The sequence below is a fragment of the Onychomys torridus genome, chromosome 23 (assembly GCF_903995425.1).
Source record: "Onychomys torridus chromosome 23, mOncTor1.1, whole genome shotgun sequence".
Taxonomy (NCBI): domain Eukaryota; kingdom Metazoa; phylum Chordata; class Mammalia; order Rodentia; family Cricetidae; genus Onychomys; species Onychomys torridus.
The window spans coordinates 53979558-54003843 of NC_050465.1; the positions used below are offsets into that span (position 1 = coordinate 53979558).

The 24286-nt window shown below is 38.0% G+C and overlaps 1 protein-coding gene across 2 annotated transcripts in view; it reads right to left on the bottom strand.

Moving 5' to 3' along the window:
* Positions 1-24286, bottom strand: part of Ikzf2 (IKAROS family zinc finger 2) — a 154774-nt gene that overhangs the window by 26084 nt on the left and 104404 nt on the right. For both annotated transcript variants that reach the window (XM_036172734.1, XM_036172733.1), the window contains 2 exons: positions 22609-22875; positions 15511-15678 (listed from right to left, as the gene is read on the bottom strand). In XM_036172734.1, the coding sequence (XP_036028627.1) occupies positions 15511-15678; positions 22609-22875 (435 nt within the window). The remainder of the gene's footprint in view (positions 1-15510; positions 15679-22608; positions 22876-24286) is intronic.

Consider the following 24286-nt stretch of genomic DNA (forward strand, 5'->3'; position numbering starts at 1 on the left):
TTATTTTCATGTGGACAAAAACTTAATGTTCTTCCCTTCCTGATTTATTTGATATGATACAGTCTGTAAGTATTCTGACACAAAATATTTTAGAAATGCTCACATCTTTCCCCTCAAAAAAAAAAAAACAAAACCCCCCAAAAAAAACCAAAACAAAAATTCTAAATCCTTACAAGTACTGATGACCTCAGACGGTTTTGAATAAAATGATTAAGTGGGAAGAGGACATCTTAAAATCTTAGAAAGGGAGCAGGTCTGTACCTGAAAAGTGAGCTTCTTTTTGCCCCCAGAGAATCCCTGTTCTATTAAATCATGTCAGTATAATTAGGTGTCAGTCAAAATTTATCACAAACAACTTTCTACTCTCCAGGAAGTTTACTAGTATGGTTGGGAGTGTTTAAGTATGTATATTTAAATTAGGTTGATTCATAACACAATGCATGTGTGAGAAAGGAATTAAAAAATATGTTTAGAGTGCTTATAACAAAATAAGGAAGCAAAAAAATAAAATTTATTTAACTCAATGTTTCTCCCAATTACTGTAAACATACATTTCTATTTTAACAACTACTACTTTCCCCAATAAATAGACCTTTCTGTGCAGATGTTCTGGGAAATTGTCTTATAATGAGCAGACCCCGGGTGCTGTTATTGATGCACTTTATTTTTCACATGTAGGACCTGATGAGATTTAGGGACTAAGCTTCCTTCATTACCCCATCAATATGTGCTATGGAGGAGCATCTTTTAGGCACTATGAATATGATAGATGTCAAGGCAGCCATTGCCACTGTGTTAGAAACAAAACTCTTACCTTTCCATTATTTCCATTTGTAACGTAGGTAATACTGACATCAGAACTCAGTTTAAAACTTTACAAAAAACAATTTCGCCAGGGAAAATTGTACCAAAAATACAGGCGGTGTTTGAGCTGGCAATATGGTTTAGGGGGAGCACTTGTCCAGCATGCTTGAGACCCTGGATCCAATTCTCAGCGCCACCAACCAAAACCAAAACCGAAACCAAGAAAACAAGAACAGAGCCATAATACAAACTAAGAGAAAACAACTCCAACAACTCCAACCTGTCCCTTTAAAACTAAACAAATCACAGACTTTTGGAAGATATTTTTTTTTGTCCACTACAAGGAAGAATGGGCATGATTTAATAAACGTAGACTTGTGAAAGATGACTTTCATAAAAGTGTAAAATGTTGACATTTGCTTTTCTATCCCTTTGTTTAAGTGATAACTTCCCCCAGATTCCTGTGCTGAGTGCCTAAATTAGGAAGCACAGCGAAGCATTTCAGCACACTGTGAAGAGCTCGAAGAACTATGTATGCTACTGCACTCTTTTTTATTACATAAAATGTCTTCTTGTATACACTATGTCTTATTACCCAATGGAATAACTACTTAAGTAATAAACAGATGAGTTTAGGTATCTCAAATGTCACAGCTGCTTCAAATAGATTCACATAAATTGTCAAATTACCCTACTCTAGTTAACCATGAGGAGTTCAAAGGGATGCCCACATTTTCTTCATAGTGGTAGCATCCACTGCTCCACTGATGAAGGTTAAGAAAAAGAGCTAGAGAAACTGCAAAGGCATAAAAAGCAATAACACAGCATGGAGGGGCTATATTAAAATCTAAGAAACAAGGGACTATCTCTGATGATTTTCATTATTATTCAAATATGAAACATGCATTGAAGGAACAAGGAAGGAAGCCAATTAAGAGCTTTGTAGACTCAGACAAATGAATACGCCAATCATATAAACTTTCTCTTTGATGAATTTTTCTGCTTTTCTCTATGTGGGCACAGTGTGTGCACATGTATGCTTAGAAACTAGGGCATGACCTCAGGTGTTGCTCCTTAGGAGCCATCCACTGTCCTTGAAGCAGGGTCTCCCACTGGGACCCAGGATTCACTGATGAGGATATGGTGACGGGGCAATGAGCTTCAGGGAACTTCCTGTTTCTGCTTCCCCAAGTTGAGACTACAAGCCCAGCACTTGGAGGCAGAGGCAGGCGGATCTTTGTGAGCTCGAGGCCAGCCTGAATCTACCAAGTGTGATCCAGGAAAGGCGCGAAGCTACATAGAGAAACCCTGTCTCAAAAAACAAAAAACAAAAACAAAAACAAAAACAAAAACAAAAAAGCCCATGCTACCATGTGTGGGCTCTAGAACTCTTCAGGTCCATAGCAAATGAGCTGAATCCATAGCCCATAGATTTTCTCTTCTTAATCTCTTCTTTTTCATCTCACTTTGTAGTACTATAAGAACTGACACTACACAGAAGTAACACATTTAGAAAACACAGATGTGCAAAAATAATTTATCTGGAAGCAGGTAAGTTGCTTCATTTAAGTCATTATGAGTAAAATGTGTGTATGCATGAGTGTGTGTGTGTGTACGTGTGTGTATGTGTGTGTGTGTGTGTGTGTGTAGATTCAAATTCTAGCCCTAATACAGATGATTTATGAATCCTAGGTTAATTTGGATAAGACAACAGTTGAATCTAGCATGCGACATTTCTGTAAGAGACTTCTAAAAATACATATGGAAAATAAAACATATAAAAATGTTGATGCAAATGACATAATAAATTGGAGTGTGATGACCGTTAGCTCATAATAAGCATTATCACTTACTAAGCATCAACAACTTGTTATGTGTCTCTAGTTTGTCATATGCACTTAAAATTTTTTCTTACTTGTACTGTTATTTCCTCATTACATAAGTTTCATGGGACAACTCTTGTTCTTACTTGTTTTATCTCAAATGTCTAGAAAAATGCCTAGCACCTAGACAGCCAAGAAATTTATATTCAGTGAACAAATCTGATTTCATTGTTACAGCTTTTAGAACTTCTTTACATTATAGTAAAAATCCCAAGTGGGAATGGCCACCATCCATATCTGCATTGCCTATTATCCAGGAGCGAGTAAAAGGCATGAGCTACATCAAATTTCACAATGAAAGATATCTAAATCCCTATATGTTTAACAAACTTGAAGAGTATTAACTGATGCTAAAAAAATTTAGAACAAATTACTACTTCCTTCTTCGGAAGTGTTTTTTGTTTGGGTTTTAGATAAAATAGTGAGGATCCTAAAATATTCTGCATGCAACACTCAACAGATAAATACTTTTGATTAGCATTATGTTCCAAACACCATGCCCATAACTGATCTCACATTAAGAAGAGGAGCCCATTCCCTGTGGTGGGATACCTTGCTCAGCCTTGATACAATGGGGCTAGGCTCTCCTTCAGCTTGGCATGACTTTGTTGACTACCATTGGAGGCCTTATCCATTCTGAGGAGTGGATGGGGGTAGAGTGGGAGGAAGGTGAGGAGGTGGGAGAAGGGAAGGGAGGGGATTGGGGTTGGTCTGTAAAATGAAAATAAAAATATATTTTTTTTTAAAAAAAGAAGAGGAGTAATGTATGTAGACACAAAGACCCACGGCAACCAGAGATTCTGACCATGCTTTTCAGAACAGAAGTAGAGGCAGCAAAGTGCAGAGTGCCAAGGAGGAGGCTTTCCCATGACTGCTTTGGATGCAACTACTTTCCATGGGGTGACCTTTAAGCTCACAGGAAACAGTGAGGTCATCATCCCAGGAACTAGGGAACTGGCTGGAGGTAGCGACTTCTAGGCTTACCACAAACTGAGAGGTAGGGAGGAGAAAAAAATCTGAGGTGGTGAAGAACTCAAAGAGCATAGAACAATGGTGTAATTTAGACAGGAACTTTGGGCAGAATTTCCAGGGACCACCTAGGGAGTTTGTCATTACTTCGAGGACCACGGAAAGCCATTCAATGATTTTGAACAGAAAGGTGATGTGACTTACATTGGATTTTTACTTTACAATATTACTTATTTTCTTGAGGCAAGAACTCATGTAGCCCAGGCTGGCCTCAAATTTGCTAGGTAGGCAACAATGGCCTTGAACTCCTGAGCCTTCATACTCCTGGTTCTTAGGAACTGGGACCACGGGTGTGAGGGACAAGACACTCAGCTGAAACTGATTTTAAAAAGAATGCCCTGGCTGATATGTGAATAACAGACTGGAGAGCAGAAGTACAGATTCAGAAAGCACAGGCCTCAGAGTCAGGGCAATCACACGTCATAGCCTGGTTGTTCCTACGTACATTAGACTTGTGTAAAATGTGCACTTGTAGCTACAATGGTAGATATTTTACCACACTAGAGCATAACTTGTTGAAAGTGCTTTTCAAAAGACAATTTGTTCTATTGTGAAATTTATTTATTTTATTATTAACATCTTTATGGTCTCAATTATTGTAGATGATTTGTAAGAATATGGTATAATGCTTTAGTTTTACTAGGCTACATGTATATGAAGTCTCAGATAACTTATGCATTGTTAGCTAAAATGAAACGAAATAAGTAATGCAGAAGTATACTCCCTTAAAGGACAGGGGCGTACTTCATTTAAAGATAATGTCTATAATAAGTAATAATACAATATACATGTACATTAGGAAATACTTTTCTTCAAACTTGATTTTCCTTTTTGTAAAATAAAGCCCTTAAGGTGAGGCTTGCCATAAAAATTAGAACCCATGGAATACTGGCCATGACGAATCCTTTCAATGGACTACTATCTATTATTCTAGAATATACTACTATCTAACATTCCGGAACACAGGGCTGAGATGCAGCTCAGCAGCAGAGCACCTGTTGAACAAGATCAAGGCTCTGGGTTGAATGCCAAGCATAAAAGGTGTGTGTGTGTGGTGGGGGGGTAAGGGAGAGAGTGAGAGTGGAAAATACATCCCCATTCCTGATATCCATTCATTCACCTTAAACATTCTAGTAAGACATTCTGTCTGAACAAGTCTGTCCATTTATTCTACCAGTGGCCTGAAAACTGAATATAATGAAATCGGTTCATTGGCGATGCCTGGTTTAGTATCTCTGAACCCTAACGAATGTATTTTTATCATTGTATTGCAGTTTATAGGGATACCACTGCCTGACGATTTATGCCATTAATGAAATGCTAGTGACATTCTAAACATTTAAATGGTGATAGCGAAAGCTATGCTGTAATTTTATTTGCTTGACTTTTCTGCCATATAAGTCTTCTCTTCTTGTAAGATCTGCAAGATATGACTGGCTATAGATGAAGAGGGTTCTTTGCCAACTCTGGTTCAAGTGGAGAACACAAAGAATGGAGATTAGTTTACAAAAGTCAATCAATCAATCAATCAATCAATCAGTCAATCAGTCGGTCAGTCAGTCAGTCAGTCAATAATCACAAACAGTCCCCACTGTGGTGTTTCACAATGAGTTGAAGCTGGTGCGGAACCTCTCTACTTCTGTTCGGATCATGCCTGAAGACCCACTGTTACAAGGAAATGTGAATTGGAAACAAGTTAAGGTTAAGCACATCTGTGCCAACAGCCACAGAAGCCCAAAACAGCTAGCAATCCCTGGAATGAGATCAATGCCTGCAGAATGTTTAGAGCAATGTGGTCCATGAGTCCTGCTGGCTTCTTTAGAGCTCCTGAGACCAGAGAAAGGCAGGGAGGAAAAGGGTCCAAGCTGATGTAACAAATGTGTTTACACTAACATGAAATGAAAATAGCTTCATGAGATGAAAATATACCACGGAAGAAACCTCTCATCAATAATTTTTTTTTTCTAGAAATGGATAGGAAGTTCAAAGCAGAACAATCACTACCTGTAAAAGACAAGGTTGCATATACTGATAAAGTTATGATTTGTTATACTTAAGGGGTGAAAGAGATAGGTCATGGTTATTATTACTGTTGGTGGAAAAAGAGGTGTTCTCGGCAGATATTGGTGAATTGTCTTACCAGCTGGTGTGACTCGAAGTGGCTTTTATCTGGTGGTCACAGCCTTCAGGAAGAGAACAACAACCTAATCGCATGCCCTGTCTTCAGAGCAGAAGGCACAGAGGCACTGGGTTGTCATTACCAGGGCTGGATGGGTGGAATCAGCACTCCACGGTTATGCAAAGTATGTGTGCAACTGATACTGCTTGTGTGATTATCAGTGCAATCCAGTTCTATCAACCACCTCCAGAAAGGAAAGGAGGGTGTGAGGGTGGGGAAAGTTCACACTTGGGAGATAACCTAGAAAATGGGCCAGGTGCTGGGCTAAGATCAGTTTACAACAGGTCTTTCTCATGAGAAACCCGCAAGACAATTTATACTGCATTTAAAACACATTGTCCCCATTAACATGAGTGGTGCCGGATTCAATTTATGAGCTAGCATCATTTAATCTAATGTGACTATCATGACATTGGCCTTTGCATCTGTGCTTTAAAGAAAGAACTCCTCGATGCTGGAAGGGTGGAACGATTAGCCAAGTGCCCACTGCAGAAGCCTTAGGACCTCAGCTCAGAGCCCCAGTGCCCATGTCACAAGCCAGGAATGGCAGTGTATATCTGGAACCACAGTGTCGGTGACTGGCATGGTGGGAGAGACAAGTTGTTCTCCGGGAAAAGCTGGCTGGGCAGTTCAACCTAATCAGTGACCCCAGGTCCCACTGAGTACTTATATGTACACACACACACACACACACACACACACACACACACAGAGAGAGAGAGAGAGAGAGAGAGAGAGAGAGAGAGAGAGAGAACTGTTTGACATAGTCAACACATTGAGTTTCATATGAAATTTATAACTAGAGCATCTTTAGTAATATAGACAAATGTTGTCCCTTTCGATCGGAGCAAGATAACAGTTCTGAATTTTTTAAACTTTAAGTGAAAAAGGCCATCTGTTCTATCAAACTCTCTGAGGGCACAAGGCCTATGCCTCTGAAATCCCCATGGATCCCTTTACCATCCTAATACAGGAAACTGTGCAAATATATTCAAAGGAAGAGTAAGTCAATAGATTTAACTCCATGGGGATTTCTCATAATAAAGGTGTAATTACACAACTTGTATAAATCAAACAGTTCTTAACAAGGCAAATTAGTGAGTTTTCAAGAACCATGGTACTATTTGCTTTAAAAAAAAAATCAATATTGGAACATACATAATGATCTGATGACTTTGAACTTTTTTGTGGATAATACATAGCCCTTGAAGTTACAAGGACATGAGTAATCAAGACAGTTCTTAGAAAAATTTAAAAATGTACAATAGGGAGAAAGATCTTTTAACAGATGGGCATTTATGTGACACATCTGGTCTGGTCCCTTTTATAGGACAAAATTGCTTTAAACTGACAATTAGACATAAATAACAAGTTTCTTGAGCTAAAAAAATGTCAAATATTGGAAGGCCACAAAACATTGTAAAAAAAAAAACCCAACATTTTTAGAATGTTTAGAAATAAATTCAGTATTTATTCAGAACACAGGCTTATTCGCCGTACATCATGGGACTTTAACACTGGAAGGTCCCTTCAATGGCTGTAGCCGGGGTTATGATGTGGATAGATAATACAAAGCGGTTTTCCAAAACATTTATTTTAAGTGATATGTACAAAGAGAATTCTATGCTAAACAACTCTTTAAGTGAAGGTCGACACTTTACTTAGAATTTAATGAAAAGTGTTGCTACAGACATGAGTTGATTTCATTATTAAAATGAGGGCCAAAAACCTGAACTAGGGTAATGCCCGCACTGACCTGCTTCTTAATTTCTTGCTCACATATATGCTGGAAAAGAAACTCAAGAGTCTGATGTAAGGGCATATGAAGGGGGATCTGGCTTTGTTTAGATTTCACTCCTTTCAAATGCTTTTAACTGATCCTATTTTTTTAGCACTCCTGTTCATAGGAATCAAAATCTGTCACCAGTCCATGGCCAAAGCTCATTTTTAAAATTCATTTTATATGAATGAGTGTTTTGCCTATGTTTAGTATTTGCACCATGTGCACACCCTGTGTCCACAAAGAATGGAGTAGGGCTTTGGATCCCCTAACACCAGAGTTACAGACAGTTCAGAGCTGCCATGTGAGTGCTGGGAATTGAACTTGGGTCCTCTGCAGGAACACCCTTAACCCCTGAGCCATCTCTCCAGTTTTGACAATAGATTTTTGATATGGCATAAAATACTAATGACCCTGTGAGAGAATTCTTATTAATTTTTTTCACATCACAACTTATAAAATGTTTTGTAAACACAAATATTTATATGCTTACAATTTATTTTTAAAACCTTTTTTGCATTTTCCTTTCCTTTTTTTTCTTACTTATTTTTATTTATTGAATTTTTAGTTAAGAGTATGCATGTGTCTATGTGTGGGTATAAGTATATGAGTATTGAAATATTAACTATAAAATACATATATAATTCTAGTTCCTATGACATTTTGAAAAACAAAAGGGCTGTTAGATATTTTTATTTAATAGGGAGTCCACGGGTTAACGACAATACTATTTCCATAGAGTACTGGCTATAACAAAAAAACTAAAAGGACAAAATATAAAATATGCAACATGCTGTTCAATATCTACAAAGGAAGAGTTTATAATCATTTGATAAACTGAAAATATAAGCACAAAAGTCATATGAATTGTTTTACGTAGTACTACTGACTCCCTGACTTGACAATAAACTGCATAAATATTATATACTACACTATATATATATATATTATATATAAGTACTACATTTGTATGTCTAGTGTATGTACACATATATGGTGCATACAAAGGGATGACTATAAGGTAAATCTCAAGATCGCTGGAGAACAAGAGTTTAACTCTGAGTGAGCATCTTTAATTCTTCTGCCACTTCACCTAATATCAATCTGGGACAGAGTTTTCAAAGTGTAGCTCATTTCACAGTGTGTTGAAAGCTTGTCAGTGCTCTTTAGCTAATGCTCTGTGGATAGCACATGTCAGTTCTTCATTTTTCCTTTGCCTTTTTCTCCTCCATACTCTTTTTCCTTTGTTAAAATGAAATGATGTGTATGGCTGTTCTGCCTGTGTACGTCTGTGCACTGTGTGCATGTACTAAGTATCTTCAGAAGACAGAGTATGAGCCCCCGGGATTGGAACTACAGAACTGAACCTGGGTCCTCCGGAAGAGCCATCTCTCTGGCCCTTCGGTTCACTCTTAGTTATGTTGTGAGAATCACTGGGGGAAAGTTTTCTTTCCGAGATGTGGGTGGCAGGGAACAGCAGGAAAAAACAAAAAAAAAACAAAAACAAAAACGTGGTCACTGTGAAAAGTCGATGGCAACCTTTATTTAATGGTTCCTATGCATTCACTTCAAAAATTAAAATAAACTGGAAAAGCTAAAACAAAACCAAGCAAACGAACAAGGGAACAACCAGGTTTGGAAGGTCGCAAAGTGCTCTTGTAGGCTAGGTTAACACAGCACATTTAGCAGCATGGCTAATCGTGGCCCAGGAAGACTGCAAAGAGGAATGGAGTAACTTGACAAGGTGGCACAGCTAATGTGTAGCAACCTCATTCTGAAGCCCAAGTGCCAGACTTATTGTCTCATAGAGCATGTGTAAGCTCCCTCCTCTTCCCCTCCCCCTTCCTTCCTCACAAGTTACTACTTTAAGAGCATTTGAATGGGCAGTTCCATGTACCACACGGCAGCAAAGGCGACAGGCTTTGGAGATTGACTGCCTTGGTTCGAACCCTCTCTCTGCCTCAGACTCCTCCCTTGCAGGATAGGAATAACAGTGAGAAGTTCTCGGAGCCAAGCTCCTCTCTATTTTCTCTGCAGAAACACTGATGAGTAACATGAATCTCACTATCCCTTTAAGAGTTAAGTATGAGCACTGGGGAGATAGCTCAATGGATAAAGTGCTTACCATACAAGCATTCGAACCCAAGACCCTAAAATCCAAAAGACTGGCATGGCAGTGCACTTTAAAAATGCCAGTACTCTTTCAGTGAGATGCAGCAGTCTGGTGAGCTGATTGGCTGGCCTGGCCTGGCACATGTTAGCTATGAAGAACAGAAGAGACACCTTGCCTCAAACAAGGTCAAAGGCAAGGATCAACCCCTGAGGTTCTTCTCTGACATCTACATGCCTAGCATGTCATGAGTAACACCACATTCATATCCCCCTCACATGCGTGCGCGCGCGCACACACACACACACACACACACACACACACACACACACACACACAGAGTTAAGTATGACTGTAGCCAAAACTATTGATGTTAGCTATACCTGTAAATATAATCATATAAATTAATCATGTATTCAAATTCCAAGAATTACAAATACAGAGTTTTCTACTAAAATGAATTTTACCACTTTGGACCTGATAAAAATATTGCTAAAGAATAGTGGCCAAAGAAAATCATAAAGATTGTTAAAAAAAAACAAAAACAAAATTGAACAGAGATAGCTTCACAAAGCTCATCAAGCTCTTTGAAAAATTGAGAATAAATATAATTATAGATGATGCATTATGGATGTGGTTTAGGTCAGAAAAATTAAACCTAAGCTCCTCTCTGAAAAAAGGGCCTGCCTTTATACCTAACGATACATCATTGGCTGGGCAATGGTAGCGTACGCCTTTAATCCCAGCACGCGGGAGGCAGAAACACACACACACACACACACACACACACACACACACACACACACACAATATTTGTATGTGTTATTGCAGAGGCTTTTTCATTAAAAACATTTTCCATGTTAGTAGACTTGCTCATCTGAATATCTCCTTTTGCTGCTGTGAGAAAATGGAATTTTAATTAATTAAGTAATCCATAAAAAGTGCTTAATATAGTGCTGGGTAGTGGTTATTCATGAATGCTAGGTATTACTTATAAGTCCTCACTACTGGGCCCATGTAACTAATCATGTTACTACTTTTTGTCCTTTAAAAATATGAGTCCCACATTTTGAAGAGTAACCAGTTTATACAGTAAGCACACAAGGAATTTTATATAGATGTGCATGTATAGTAGTGCTGACTCTACGCATTCCAGAAACCTTCTGAAGTGTTTGCCTTTCTTAACCTAAAATATTTGTGACAGGAATATATAATGCTCAGCAGTACCGGGCCTACTGCTACCAACTACTAAGAGAAATCAACACAGAGAAGTTTCAAGTCTACAAGACGGGAAGCAGATATGTAGCGCTAACATTCGATATGATTACTAAATACAGTAGAACAATGATGGTTGTTACCCGGAGAGAAGGGCAGCAAAGTTCTTCCTATGAAGAATAATATTCATAAAGCCAGAATTTGATGAAAGATCACCGTGGAGCACTAATTCTTAAGCAGCAGTTAAACGGTTTGGCTCCTGCGGCCATCTTCTCAGCTTCTTTGCTCTGCGCAGAAAGCTGATTTCTGTTGCACCATAGGCTCCCTTTCCTCACCTCTGGTTACACTGAGTCAAGGATGAGGTACCAGAAGGGCATGGGGGAGGTGGAGAGTCAGTTTGTATGGACTATGTCACAGGCTGGCAGGGGCTGCTTTCCTCCACTCAAGGTCAGGGCTCACATCCTTGCTACCTAACTCCAGTGACTCCTTGGCCCCTTGCCTTTTAGACTAGTGAGGGAATGGCAGCCTGAAAGAGCTAGTGCTTCAGTAGGGCACGCCCGGTGTCTAACCATTCTCTTGCCAATATCTGCCCTTTAATGGTCCCCACAGAGTGTTACATTGTTTTACAGTTAGGACCATTAGAACAGCAAGAGTTATGGTAGCATAATGGCCTAAGGCTGTCCGATCAGTCAAAATAGAATTTGATTTTGTTGTCAAGGCTTGAAAAGAGTTAAAAAGAGCTGGACCTTGGTGGGTTACTGGAAAGCCTGAGCAAGGCGTTGTCGATGCTGGTAGCATGGGATGAAATGGGGCATAGGGTAAGCACTGGGAAGCTGTGGCATTTATCTGAGAATACAGGTACAGTAACAGAAGAGAGAGTAAAGCTTACCTTGTGAGTTTTAATGGTTCTACGGGGCACACAGAATGAAAGGACAAAAGGAAAGCCTTAAATGTTCCAGTAAAACAAAGGTGGGGTCTGAGAGAGTTTATCTGCTTTAAAAGGCCATTGTTTACCTAAGCCTAGAGCAAATAAAGCTGGAGACAAACCCGAAAGGCTGATTTGAAGGGCTGTGGAATGGAACTGCTGTATAAAATGAGCAATACCCAAACTACTAGTTCCTGGCCAAGGAGCAATGACAGGGAAGGGACAATGCATCCATGAGTGAATAACAGATGTTAGTGACTCTATCAGAAATCAAAAGAGATGGAGTAGGGGGTGATGTTATACAACTAGTAAATTGTTTATTAGGACAAACCACTGCAGAGGATGAATGTCGACTGAATCCCATCATAACACCAAAATCCAGCATCATTCACCCTAAAGTCTTTACCACAGCGACTACCCTCAAGTAGCTAACATGATTTCTTTGTGACATAGCTTCTTATCACCAGAGATAATTGGAAGCAGTGTGCCTTCTCACTGTAGGGACAGCATACTTTCACACTCTGACCTTTCCTCACAATATTAGATTTCTGGAGAAATCTTGATCATTAGCTCCATGAGACAAGCTGGACTGCTCGTGACACCTGGACTTGGTGACCAGGAAGCAGCAAGCATCCAAGATGTGTCCTAAGATCAATGCTAGAGGACAGTGGATAGACTCCCTTAGAGTCCATGGACATTCTGGTGAAATATTATGAGCCCAGTAGTCTGGGTTTGCTGAAACAGATCTTGTGATAAATTTCTGTAACCTGCAATTTCACAAAACTTGGTCTGTGGATTTTGGAAGATGCAGAGGCCACACTGGAGTGTGTTGCTTTGACATATGGCCTAAGTAATCCAGGCTGCCACTTTTGAGAGGAGCCTGGGGCAAAAGGGAACCTGCAATATACCTCCAATGATGAAAGCTACCCTCTAGCCTTGGCTTTTTAAGATCCAGCACACAAAGTATTTCTAGAAAAATTGATGGCAAAGAGAGGTGCTATATGACATCTTTGTCAGGTAGAGCTCAGAGTGCCAAGCTCTAATGGTTTTGTATAAAGATCATTGACCAAGAGCTATTCTCTATTTAAAAAGCTGCTTTTAATTTGCTAGTAGATGCCAATTATGCTAGTCCAAATCACCCACTGTGAAATAGGCATTATCTGAAAATCATATAACATAAGAGGGATATAACGACATTTTACTGTTAAACGAACTTGGACCAAGCAGTTGGAGATCCCAAACATGCTTCATGATCAAGTGGTTCGGGTGTCCATAGCAACTGCTACTACACAATCTGTCTCCTTCAACCTACATCAATCACCTTGTGGCGTGGTATTAATGAACAGTTAATAGAGAAGGAAATGCTGTGGGGCTAGTTTGCAAATGAATTGCATAACCCTTGGTGCTAGGTATGACAACCGTGTTTTCAGGTCCACTTTAGAGAAGCTAGCCTCGACAGAGTGAAAAAGAGATTCCTTAGCAGCCGGGATTTCACCAAATCGTCTTGATTGTAAACTGTGCATGGCAGAAGATACAGTCCAAGGAAATGACACATGGCATGGCCATATGCCCAACAAAATAGAAGATGGGTGTCAGGAGTCTATGGAGAGTTATATAGATGTACCCTTCAGAACTGACACAAAGTATGATGATACGGTATCCTACATTAATTTCTTCCTAAAGGATTCCATTGTGGAGAAAGCTCTTAGTAATTTCAGGCAAAGTAAGGCATCCATAGACATTAGTCAAAGTGTTTGCCTTACCACCATAGTGTCTGATCAATAGATCCATGTTCAAATGATAACAGAAGCAAAGATAGACACTGTGACTTCAGTTCCATGTGCTCCCTACCCTCTGTAACTGATTTAGCTACTACCATTACTGGACTCAATTTTTTAGTTTCGAGTCTCTGCTATTCCCCAAGCGATCAACCAGCGAGTGGGGTCAGGTAGGTTATACTGGACTCCTTACAACACAGAATTGGATAAATCTATCTTCATAGGGATGGAAAGATGTTTAAGGAGGATTTCCTATTCCTTTCTAGGATGCTTCCTGAGTGGATGTAAGAGAACATCTTACCAACTACCATGATATCACTTTTCAAACTTCCTTCAACTAGAAACCCATTTAACAGAAAGAAATACAACAAACTCAAACCTAGAGAATTCATCCACATTCCTCATGTTCCATCAGCCATTATCTGCTGGCTAAGTGGAATGGCAAAATGGCCTGCCACTGGAAGGCTTCCTGTATGGCTACCATTGAGTCACAGCTTAGTATGTTCTATGGATACAGCTACATGGCATAAAGATATCCTGCCCATAGAACGAAGACATGAGTCTGAGAACAAAGAGGTTAAGATGTTTACAATTATTGTATGAAGGTAAGGCAAAATGTCATATCTATAAACTCTTATGAGGTACACAGTCCTTAGTTCATTAACATTTCAATGAGTTAGAATATATAGGAAGCTGACGGAAACTCCTGCATCTCTTCAAAATGCCCCTCCACTTATAGTACTTTTCATAATAAAATAGTATCACTGTAACTGATAACTAGAGTAGCATAATTTTCAAAAAGTACATGACATGTAAATAAATGAATTATTTTTGAGTTAGGAAAGTAAAATATATTCTTAGAATATGTTGTTTTCATATGCATGTTAATTTAACTTTTAAAACTGTCCCAAATTTAATAGTTAATATTTAAAATTGCCTTTTTATAATTCATGTTATCTTAAAAAATGAAGTTCAGCTTTAAAGATAGCAAGACAATGTAAAGAAGGCTAATAATGCTTAAGCATTGTCTCAACATTCCACAGTGCTGTGAATTACAATCTGTCAATGTACATGAGAATATCGCATTCACAGATCTTCACATTAAAATTAAAATTTAACATGCCATTATAGACAAAGCATATATAACTGCTCTGAAACTATTTTATTATAATAGTCTACCTTGAATTTCTCAGCAATGGCAGTTCATGCTGAAATCAGATGAAATTCTTTCAGATTTCTGATTATTCTTCCTCATTTATATATTGCTAAGCTAGTATTTTCATAGCACATCAAACATTCTAGCTCATTAAATCATCTATGAAGCCGATAAAAATGTTCAGATCTTTCCCAATAAGTACAGTTTAAAAGCTAGCAAAATAAGGGGAGTTAAATGAAATATAAATTTCTCCAACAGTTAATTTTCTAATGAGTAAGTACTTTCAAGTTGAAAAAGAACAATATTTGATCTCTCACTGAGACCTAAGCCTGAGTACTACTGGACTGTTAAGAAACTCTACAGCTTTCATGTGTTCTGGAAACTTCAGAAAGTAAGCGTGACATTTCCCTAGGCTCCAGTAACCCTGAATTAAACATAATTTCTGCTTTGATAATTATAAAAATTAAAGAAAAAAAAGGTATGTTCTAGCTGCAACACACTCTTTTGTGGCAGTGTCCTTTTTTCATGGCAGTTGATCTTTGAAGACCCATGTGTATCCTACAAATGCCATTAATAACATACAGGGCTCCATGCTACTTAAGGTAATGCTGGACACCTTCTTGGCTTTATCTTTGACTCAGTGACACTTACCAGAGTGGGTCCTGAGGTGTCCTGTGAGAGCGTCCCTTCTTCTGCAAGCATAGCTGCAGAAAGGACATTTGAACGGCTTCTCTCCAGAGTGTAACTTTATGTGTCTCAGAAGGTTACCCTTCTGGGTGAAAGAAGCTCCGCACTGGTTACAGTGGAAGGGCCGCTCACCTGAAGACAGAGTGGGAAAGAGCAAGCAGGTTACTGTGAGGGAACGATGTGCCAGCCAGTTAACCACCGACAATTCCCTAGGCTCACAATGGACATCGGCCACGCTTTCTCCTAGAAGATCTCTCTACTCACGCTAACTTCTCAAACTTCAGGTCAGGCAGTCATTTCCTCATTTAATATAAACCTGTCAAGATTCCTGTCACTGGCGGAGAGGAACAATAACAGTGTCTACCAGTGGCTGAACAAGCTATCTGTCACCACTCAACTGACAGTTGACTTCCATAGAATACATTCATCCCCACATCCTATTAACGCTTAGGAAGTATTAGTTTAAATTTAGGAATGAAGAACCAGAACTCAAAAATGGCAGTGAGATATGGACCAAAACAGGCATAAACAACAAATAAACTTTCAAAGCCTACAAAGGAAATCTCTGGATAGAGACAAAGAACTCCTGTTCTCTTAGCCATTAACAATGAAACCTTTGGCAAAAATCCCCAAGATACCTGAGAGAATCCCAAGAATATTATATTTCCAGATATTTTCTGCACATTATTTTGTGAAAAACATTTATTGAAGAGGAATCTTTTCTGATGGTTCTCTATCAGTGAAGCTGTTAAAAAATTATGTAAGCCTGCATTATCAGTTTTTTCTATTACCCTCAACTGGTAGTCATCAATGCTATCAAAATTAACAAAATCCAGATAGGCAAGAAGTCAGTAATACTGCCACGATCAAATGGATAACATTATCAAACCATGACAAGAATATTCTTAATTTTCATTTGCTTGTCTCTAAGCATAGATACATGATAAACTGACATACAAATATATAGTAAAAATATCCCATCCTAAAGCTCAAAGTTTAGAGAGAACCAAACTTAAACTATTCCTTACAGTTGAAAGGAACCTTTTCTGCATTTGTTACATGACAGGTACAATTTCCACAGTTTTCCTGGTTGGTACACTGAATTGTCATGCTTCTGGATCTTTAGCTAGAATATTTATATCAGCAATGAAGTGAACCTCGGCATATATTTTGCCCATTATGTAATGTAAACCCAGGATTTCTCTATTGAAGAAAGCTAGGGAGCAAAAATCAGATAAGCGTTGGTCACTTTCTGGCAGCTGTCCCTGTTATACTCTGTCACACAGTTTTATTACAAAAACTAAACAATTTAAAACAAGGTAAGATCAAGTACATACTGGATTCTACAGCATTTATTCCTTTAGAAAGTTAATGATGTACATACTAAAAGGTTTGTTCATGACTTTTTTTTTTTTCTTAAAAAAGACATGGAGCTTTTAAAGCTAAGTTATAAAAGGTATTAACAAAGACATTAGGCTAAAAACTCAACATATTAAAATTAGCTTAGATTGAATTTTATTTAACTAGTTTGATTTGTTGAAATCTAAAATGCCTCAAAGAAGTCTTATAACTTAATCTTAAAATCTAATTCTGGCTGGGAGAGGTGGTGCATGCCCTTAGTTCCAGCACTTGGGAGGCAGAGATGGAATCTCCAAGAGTTCAAGGACCATTAGGTCTACGGAGTGAGACCCTGTCTCCAAAAATCTAATTCTGATATTAATAAAAAAATATTCTGTTTTGTTTGTTGAGAAAGGTCTTGCAATGTAAACCAAGTTGATGGCATGGTTTTCTTGCTTTAGAGTGTCCAAGCGCTTGTTCTTGGGTGGGTGTTATGATGGCAGGCTCTTAAACCTAAATTTTTAAGATCTTTTTAAATTTCATACACATACACAATGTAGCTTTGATTCTTTAAAATTCTTTTCTCCAAGGAAATGACAGAGTGCAACTTTAAAATCATAATTATCTACTCTCCACCCTGACATGGAATTTTAATAAAAGGAAAGACAGGGATACTTCAACAAAGTAGCTTTGTGAATAAAGAAAACAGCAAACATAAATTGTACTTTTTATTTCAATTGTTCGATTTTACTCTTGGACTCTGTGTAAGTTTTTTCCTAGGAAAGTGACAAATCAGGACACAATAACTTTAAAAAGAAATCAAATTAGTAGGTCTGTTGAAAAGTTTGAAATCATGTTTGCGTTAGCAGCAAGCTGATTTCCACTGTCTTTAAATCATTAATAATCTTTGAATGGATGGTTATAATCTCTACATTAAAGTAGTTAATTCAGCATTTAAAAATAATGCTAGTCTGGAAGGGAAGTAATATTAAAGGGGAACCCTCCTTTTAAAAATAATTTTTAGGTAATCTAATCAAGTTTTATGAGAGTAAAGACGGAGTAACTGTGTGTTAACAATTACAAAGTACTCCAGGTATCTCTGAAGTTTTTTACTAAGAACACCTCAGAGAGGGGCCGACAATGAAAGGGCTCCCTGTCCATCTGGTATGGCTCTGTTGCTGGGTATAAGGAGGACTCCGTGCCCAAAGGCATGAGATGTAAAGAACAAGGCTAGTGTGCTTTACACTCTCGCTCCTCGCTAATAACAGAAAAGGCTCTAGCAACAAGCTACTCCAGTTTCAACCAGGTACACCTTTGAGAACTACTGGTGTGAATCACTATTACATCTCCATCTCTTTGGTCTTTCTTTGCCTGTCAGCTCCAGGCTCTATTCATTTTAGTATGAAATCTGTTTAACTATGCGTAGTGCCGTGATTAAATAGAACTAGGTAGCACTCTGACAACATAGTTGTTTTATTGCATTCAATACTGAAATTATAATTAGAGTGATACTCTCAATACCACTACTATTACAGAAGAGGATAAACCAGATTAACTGTTCTTTGTATACATAACTAAATTCTAGGAATGTTTCAATATAGTGTATATCTATCTACCTATTTATATGTATGTATATATGTATGTGTGTATGAATATATGCATAGTTAATTAATAAAAAATTAATTGACTCAATTTAAAAAATTCTGTAAAATATTAGGAATCCTGATATTCAATGTTGTGGAATATTTCCCAGCCTAGACATAGAGGTAGAATTATTTTGAATTTAGGGTAAAAAAATTACCTACTTTTCCTTTATATAAGTACAAAACAATGACATATTGTCATGAGGGCTTTAAACAATGCATCATTATTTTAATTTGTTCTTTAAACCAAATGGAGAATCAGCTGGCTCTTTTTTGAGTCAGTTTATATTTTATATAAAGTATTATGTTCTTCATATACAAATGGAAAAAAAGTTTTAAAATCCTCACAGATTCTTTGCTTACAGTAGTAATATTGCAGAGCAATCCAATTCAAACCCAAAGCAGGTTATTGTATTTGTGACAAGCGACCTTCCCATTGGTGGGTACAGAAGAATGGACTAACAATAAAGAAAATTAATTGAGACGCGGTCATAGTAGTCCTCGCGTTCATTCTAAAGCTGATTATGGGTTTTTGTTGCGTTTCGTGGCTTTTGGATACACGAACTTAGGAAGCTCAGCTGGCCTTGAACTTGTTCTGTAACAGAGACTGACCTCTCCTGCATCTGCATCCCTGGATTACAGGTGTGCTCCATCATGAGAAACTGGTATTGTTCTTTAAACACTAGCCCAACCAATTTACTGGTTGCCTGAATTAGTTTATGCACCACTTTTTATTGTGGACAAGTGAAATTTCAGTAATTGATATAATTTCATAAACACATCCAAAATGTGTTTTAAGCATTCAAACAACATGCAAATGAACAGGGGCCGGTTGGCTTCTGTGACTCAAAGACAAGACGGTGTTCCTGTGTTGGGTTGGAAAACCAACAACAAACATTAGAGAGCCTTGGAACATGAGAGTGGCTAGAAAATGCTGTAGTTTACAAAGACAAGAGAGCTACATTTCAAAGAGAAGCAAACTTAAGGGTAGCCTACACTTATAATGTTATCACATATTCATGTTCACATGTGAATTGAGTCTCTGCAATTATTTGTTTGTTTTTCTGTACCTATACTCCCAGTGAAGAGTGCCTGGAGTATCTGATGAAAATATTACCTGATTATTTACTAAAGTGACAATGCCAAAGAAGTGACAAGAAGCCATTAAAAGACACTGGAATTGGCACTTTAGTAGAGAACAAAAGAGGAAGAAGAAAGGTGCAGTAGATCTGATACCTCATGTAATTGGAAGAGATTGGGTGGTTACATCCATTCTTGTATGTCAGTTGTACATTAGATCTGACAGTGGCTTTTGTTTAGCCACACATACATTTTTTTTTTTTTTTAAGAGTAGGAAGCTCTCTAATGAAGACAGTAGTTCCTACTATTACAGAGGAAACACTTGGTTGGAGACTAGATTCTGACTATACACTGCTACAAGAAGTTTAAAGAAACACAAAGAAAGCCTGTCACCAATGGTATTATAGGAGAATTGAGACTATGACAATCAACTGGAATCAACTAAGTCATCAGAAATTCATAGTCAGGGCCTATTTGAAGATGCCATATCTAATAGAGTGTCACAGCATCCTAAGTTTCGCTATGAACATCTATTGAAATTACAAACGTCTCCCAGATCTGAAGAAGGAATTCTAGTTTTTAAAATAGGTCAGTAAGGCAAAGGAGTTTGTGCTATTGAGTTAACTTCAAATGGTTCCTTACTTTTTTTTTTCTCCTTGCCCTTATCAGTGAGTCTCATATCTTAGGATGTGTGCAAATCTGTGATGATTTATAAACAAGCCCTATACCAATGATATCATTTTCAGTGTTTAAATAATTCCATCCCACTTTCGTAGTCAATACATAGTGGAAAGTGGAGTAGGTGTTGAATTATTTTATTAAAAACGAATTTCACAACAGTCACAATAAAATACAAATTAAAACTAAGTCTTCAAGAGACAGTTCTAGCGTTCTTTGAATTCTCCTAACTAACAAAACAGATTTATTAAAAATCATCCCAAACTAATATTTAGTATAAACTTTAGTCTTAAAATTATCAGCAAATAAAACTCAACTGCAAAATAATTGAATTCTTTTAATATTTCAAATGAAAATTATTCATTTAAATGGGCGTTATGTTCTTCAAGATACTCACTCTAATATAATAAACACAGCTTTGTAAACCCCTTTTCCAAGCCAGTGTTATTTCGTGGGCATGGAATAAAAATAGATTAATTTTATAGTCTTGTACTTTTTTCCTTATGGAATAGAAACCAAAGCTTGGTATATTTTAACTTTTCCGAGACATTTAAAATATTAAAGGAAGAATTCATTAGTGATATAAACATTTTCAAACATGACATACTTTTAAAATAATATTCATAACAAAGCAAAAATGCTAATTGTTATAGTTATAAAAAAGCATACATTGGAAAGTAGATGATATGAATATGTTAATCTGAATGTGAAAATTTTATTGTAATTTAAAAGCAACGGCCTTAATTTATAGTGACACTTTATAAGAAGTTGATGGTATAGTAACGGTCCACTTGTGTGTATTTGAATTAAACTAGCCTAGAAATCAGAGTAACATGGTTCCAGCCTCACTGGTGACCTTTTCTAGGCAAGGGATACAAGTTAGACAACTTGATTTTCTTCAACTGTGTGTCATGAGAGGTCTGAACTAAAAATGCTTTAATATATAATTATAGCACATTTTAGAATAAAAATTTTAAGTTGATTATTTAGAAGTAAAATTTTAAAATAAATTTCTTTCATGTGATTTCTCATTCTCTCAAAACAATAACACATTTTAAAACTGAGAACATTATTAGTATTTTACTGGAGAATACTATCATGTTTTAGTAGAAGACATATTCCTTTAAATTTTTTTCTTCCTTTTTTAGAAAGCGTCTCACTATGTAGCCTTGGCTAGCCTGGAACTCATTATGTAGACCAGGTTGGTCTTGAATTCAGAGATTCAAGATTCCTGCTTCTGCCTCACCAGTGCTGAGATTAAAGGCATGTGACACCACACCTGATTTGAAAATGTTGTTGTTTGGTTTGGGGACAGTCTCATGTAGCACACACTGGCCTCAAATTTTATGTCAATTAGGATGACCTTGAACTTCTGATCCACCTGCCTCCAACTGCCAAACACTGGGATTACAGGGGCAAGCCACCCTGCCCTGCTCAACTTAAAACTTCATCAAAGAATAACTGTTATCCCTTAGAACAACACACACACACACACACACACACACACACACACACACACACACACAACTTCATTGTGTTGTGTTTGCCCACTCTCCCCTGCCTTCCTTCCCTCCTGTCCTTTCTTTCCTATGTCCCTCTATCAAAAACTTTGAGAAGATTTATATAACACTGTCCCCTCCTCATCTGGTGTGTTTTTATGAAGTACTTGTATCTCTCAATGCGTAACAGCCTATACTAAATTATCCACAGGTAATTTCCTCACCTAATTCCACAATTCCACATTTCTACCTACATACCTGCCATCCTTTGACTTGTCTCACCCTAACCATCTCTTTCCAGAGTGAAAACTAAAAGTGACATCCTTGAACTAGAGAAAGTACCCTCCTGCTACAGAGACCTTTGGTCGGCGAAGACTGACCAGAAACAATATTTCAAGGAGTTTACCAAAGGGAAAATGGTCCATTCCTACATAAATGTGTGAGCGCTATTTTGTAGTATAAGGTCCTAGGAGGCAAACTATATTACCTGCCCATGAGTATGGTAAAATAGGTATACAAATATAAAAAGATTAAATTACTCCACGAAATTCTCCTATACCTTTTGAACCCTTATCATATTATTGCTATATTAAGAACTGTGGAAACTGAATCCCAAACTTCTTTTCTGACACGCTATTCAGATCTGAAAGCTGGAAGTCAAGACCCCGGCTACTTTCTGCTTCCCAGCAATCCAATACTAGCAGAATTCTGAAAAGGTAACTTCACATTGCCACCCCTGAATAAAAAGGAAAGAGAGTAGATGTCAGGTAATATCAACATCAGATGCCACAGGCAGTCATCGGGTTATTCGTTCAGCTGCTTACCAGTGTGACTCCTTTTATGTACCATAAGCACATTGGGCCCAATGCAAACCATGCCACAGACGTCACATTTCAGTTTACCATTCGGAAGCCGGATTCCTCCCTCGCCTTGAAGGTCCTGGACTTTCCTGTTGTCAGCCAGCTCGCTGCTCTCAATTAGGGGTTCTTCTAGGCTGCTCCCCTCATCATGGCCCCTGATCTCATCTTCGCGGCTCAGGGGTTTCCTCTCACACTCCTCATCACTCTGCATTTCCAGTTTTACGGAATTTGCTGTAATTTAAAAGAATTGAAGACTGTTACGTGCTGTAACCCTCATTTCTTTCCTGTCCACTGTCACTCTATGGAATGGATGGGAAGGATGTACTAAGTCAACCCACACTGTGTGCAATGCTCTTCTAGGGAGGGAGCCTCTGGGGAGAATGAAGACCACTTAGACGCACTCTAGGTGAACAACAGACCCCCTCGACTTCCGCTCCTCCTCATTTATTTCACTCAGTTACATTGCTTTTATGCAAGTCCTGAACTAATTGTTGTATGTTTTAAAGTTGGTCACTAAAGTTAATAAGAATGAAAAGCATGCGTGGAAGACGCAAGGTTAAAAATTTCTTAAGCCACTAAGCCACCCCTCATCTTAATTGAACAATCACATTCATGTCACATTCTCTGCTTCCCATCAGAGTGCCTGTGTCAACCTGCTTCTGCACAGAGCAAGAGAAACAAGTCAAGATCTTAATCCCACAAACGTCTGTCTGTCACCTATAAAGGCACACTGTCAAGGCAAATGTCCCCAAGTCAGACTAAACACAAACATTCATCTGAGAGCTGTATCAGTGTGAAGGAAAGTGCATAAACCTTGCCATCTTAAGTTACCCTGCTTTTGTTTCCTACATGCATCAAAAATAGTCCTCTCTGGAACACACTACTAGGTTGTGAACCAAGGTGACTGAACACTGATCTCTACAAATCAAAGAGCAATCAGTAACAGGAATGCCAGAGCACGCATGTACACACTTGTGACTGTTAAGAAACTTAATGCCTTCTGTTTGCTGTTTTTGGATCATCCCACAGAAAAGTTGGAATTCTGTTAGCACAGCCCTTGATCTAAATGGCTCAGTCCTTTTACAAAGTAGAGGCAGGCTTTAAATTAGCATCAGGGTTTCGGTCTTGCGATCTTGAAAGTTTATTAAGAATCCATACTGAAGCTCTTCGACATAACAAATTAGATGGTTACTGCCTGTATGCTCTGTTTATGACAGTTGTTTTCCTGAAAAGGTTACGTACTCTTGACTCATGACTACTGCTTACCAGGACAGGGTGCCATCATGATGGCGTTTCTCTGTCCCTCTCTGCAGAGCTCTCTAATCAGAGGCAGTGTGCTATAGAGTGCCAGCAGTATAATCCTACACTAATTACTTAACCTATGAATCTTCATCGTGTATTTGAAAAGCGGCAATGAATTCAAATTGCTGAATAAGGTTTGGGCAGAACCTTTGCTAAGAGTGGAGTACTTACATTCTTAAATTGTTAAGCATCTTAGCATTTCTCCTTGTCCTCCAAAAAATGGAGATGATAATGCCTCCACTTTGCAGGGTTGATCTGAGCATGAAATGGGTAAACTCAGTACTCATAAGTCTCTCTTTTTCTTCAGGCAATATGGTGCTATAATTACTTTGTAAGATTT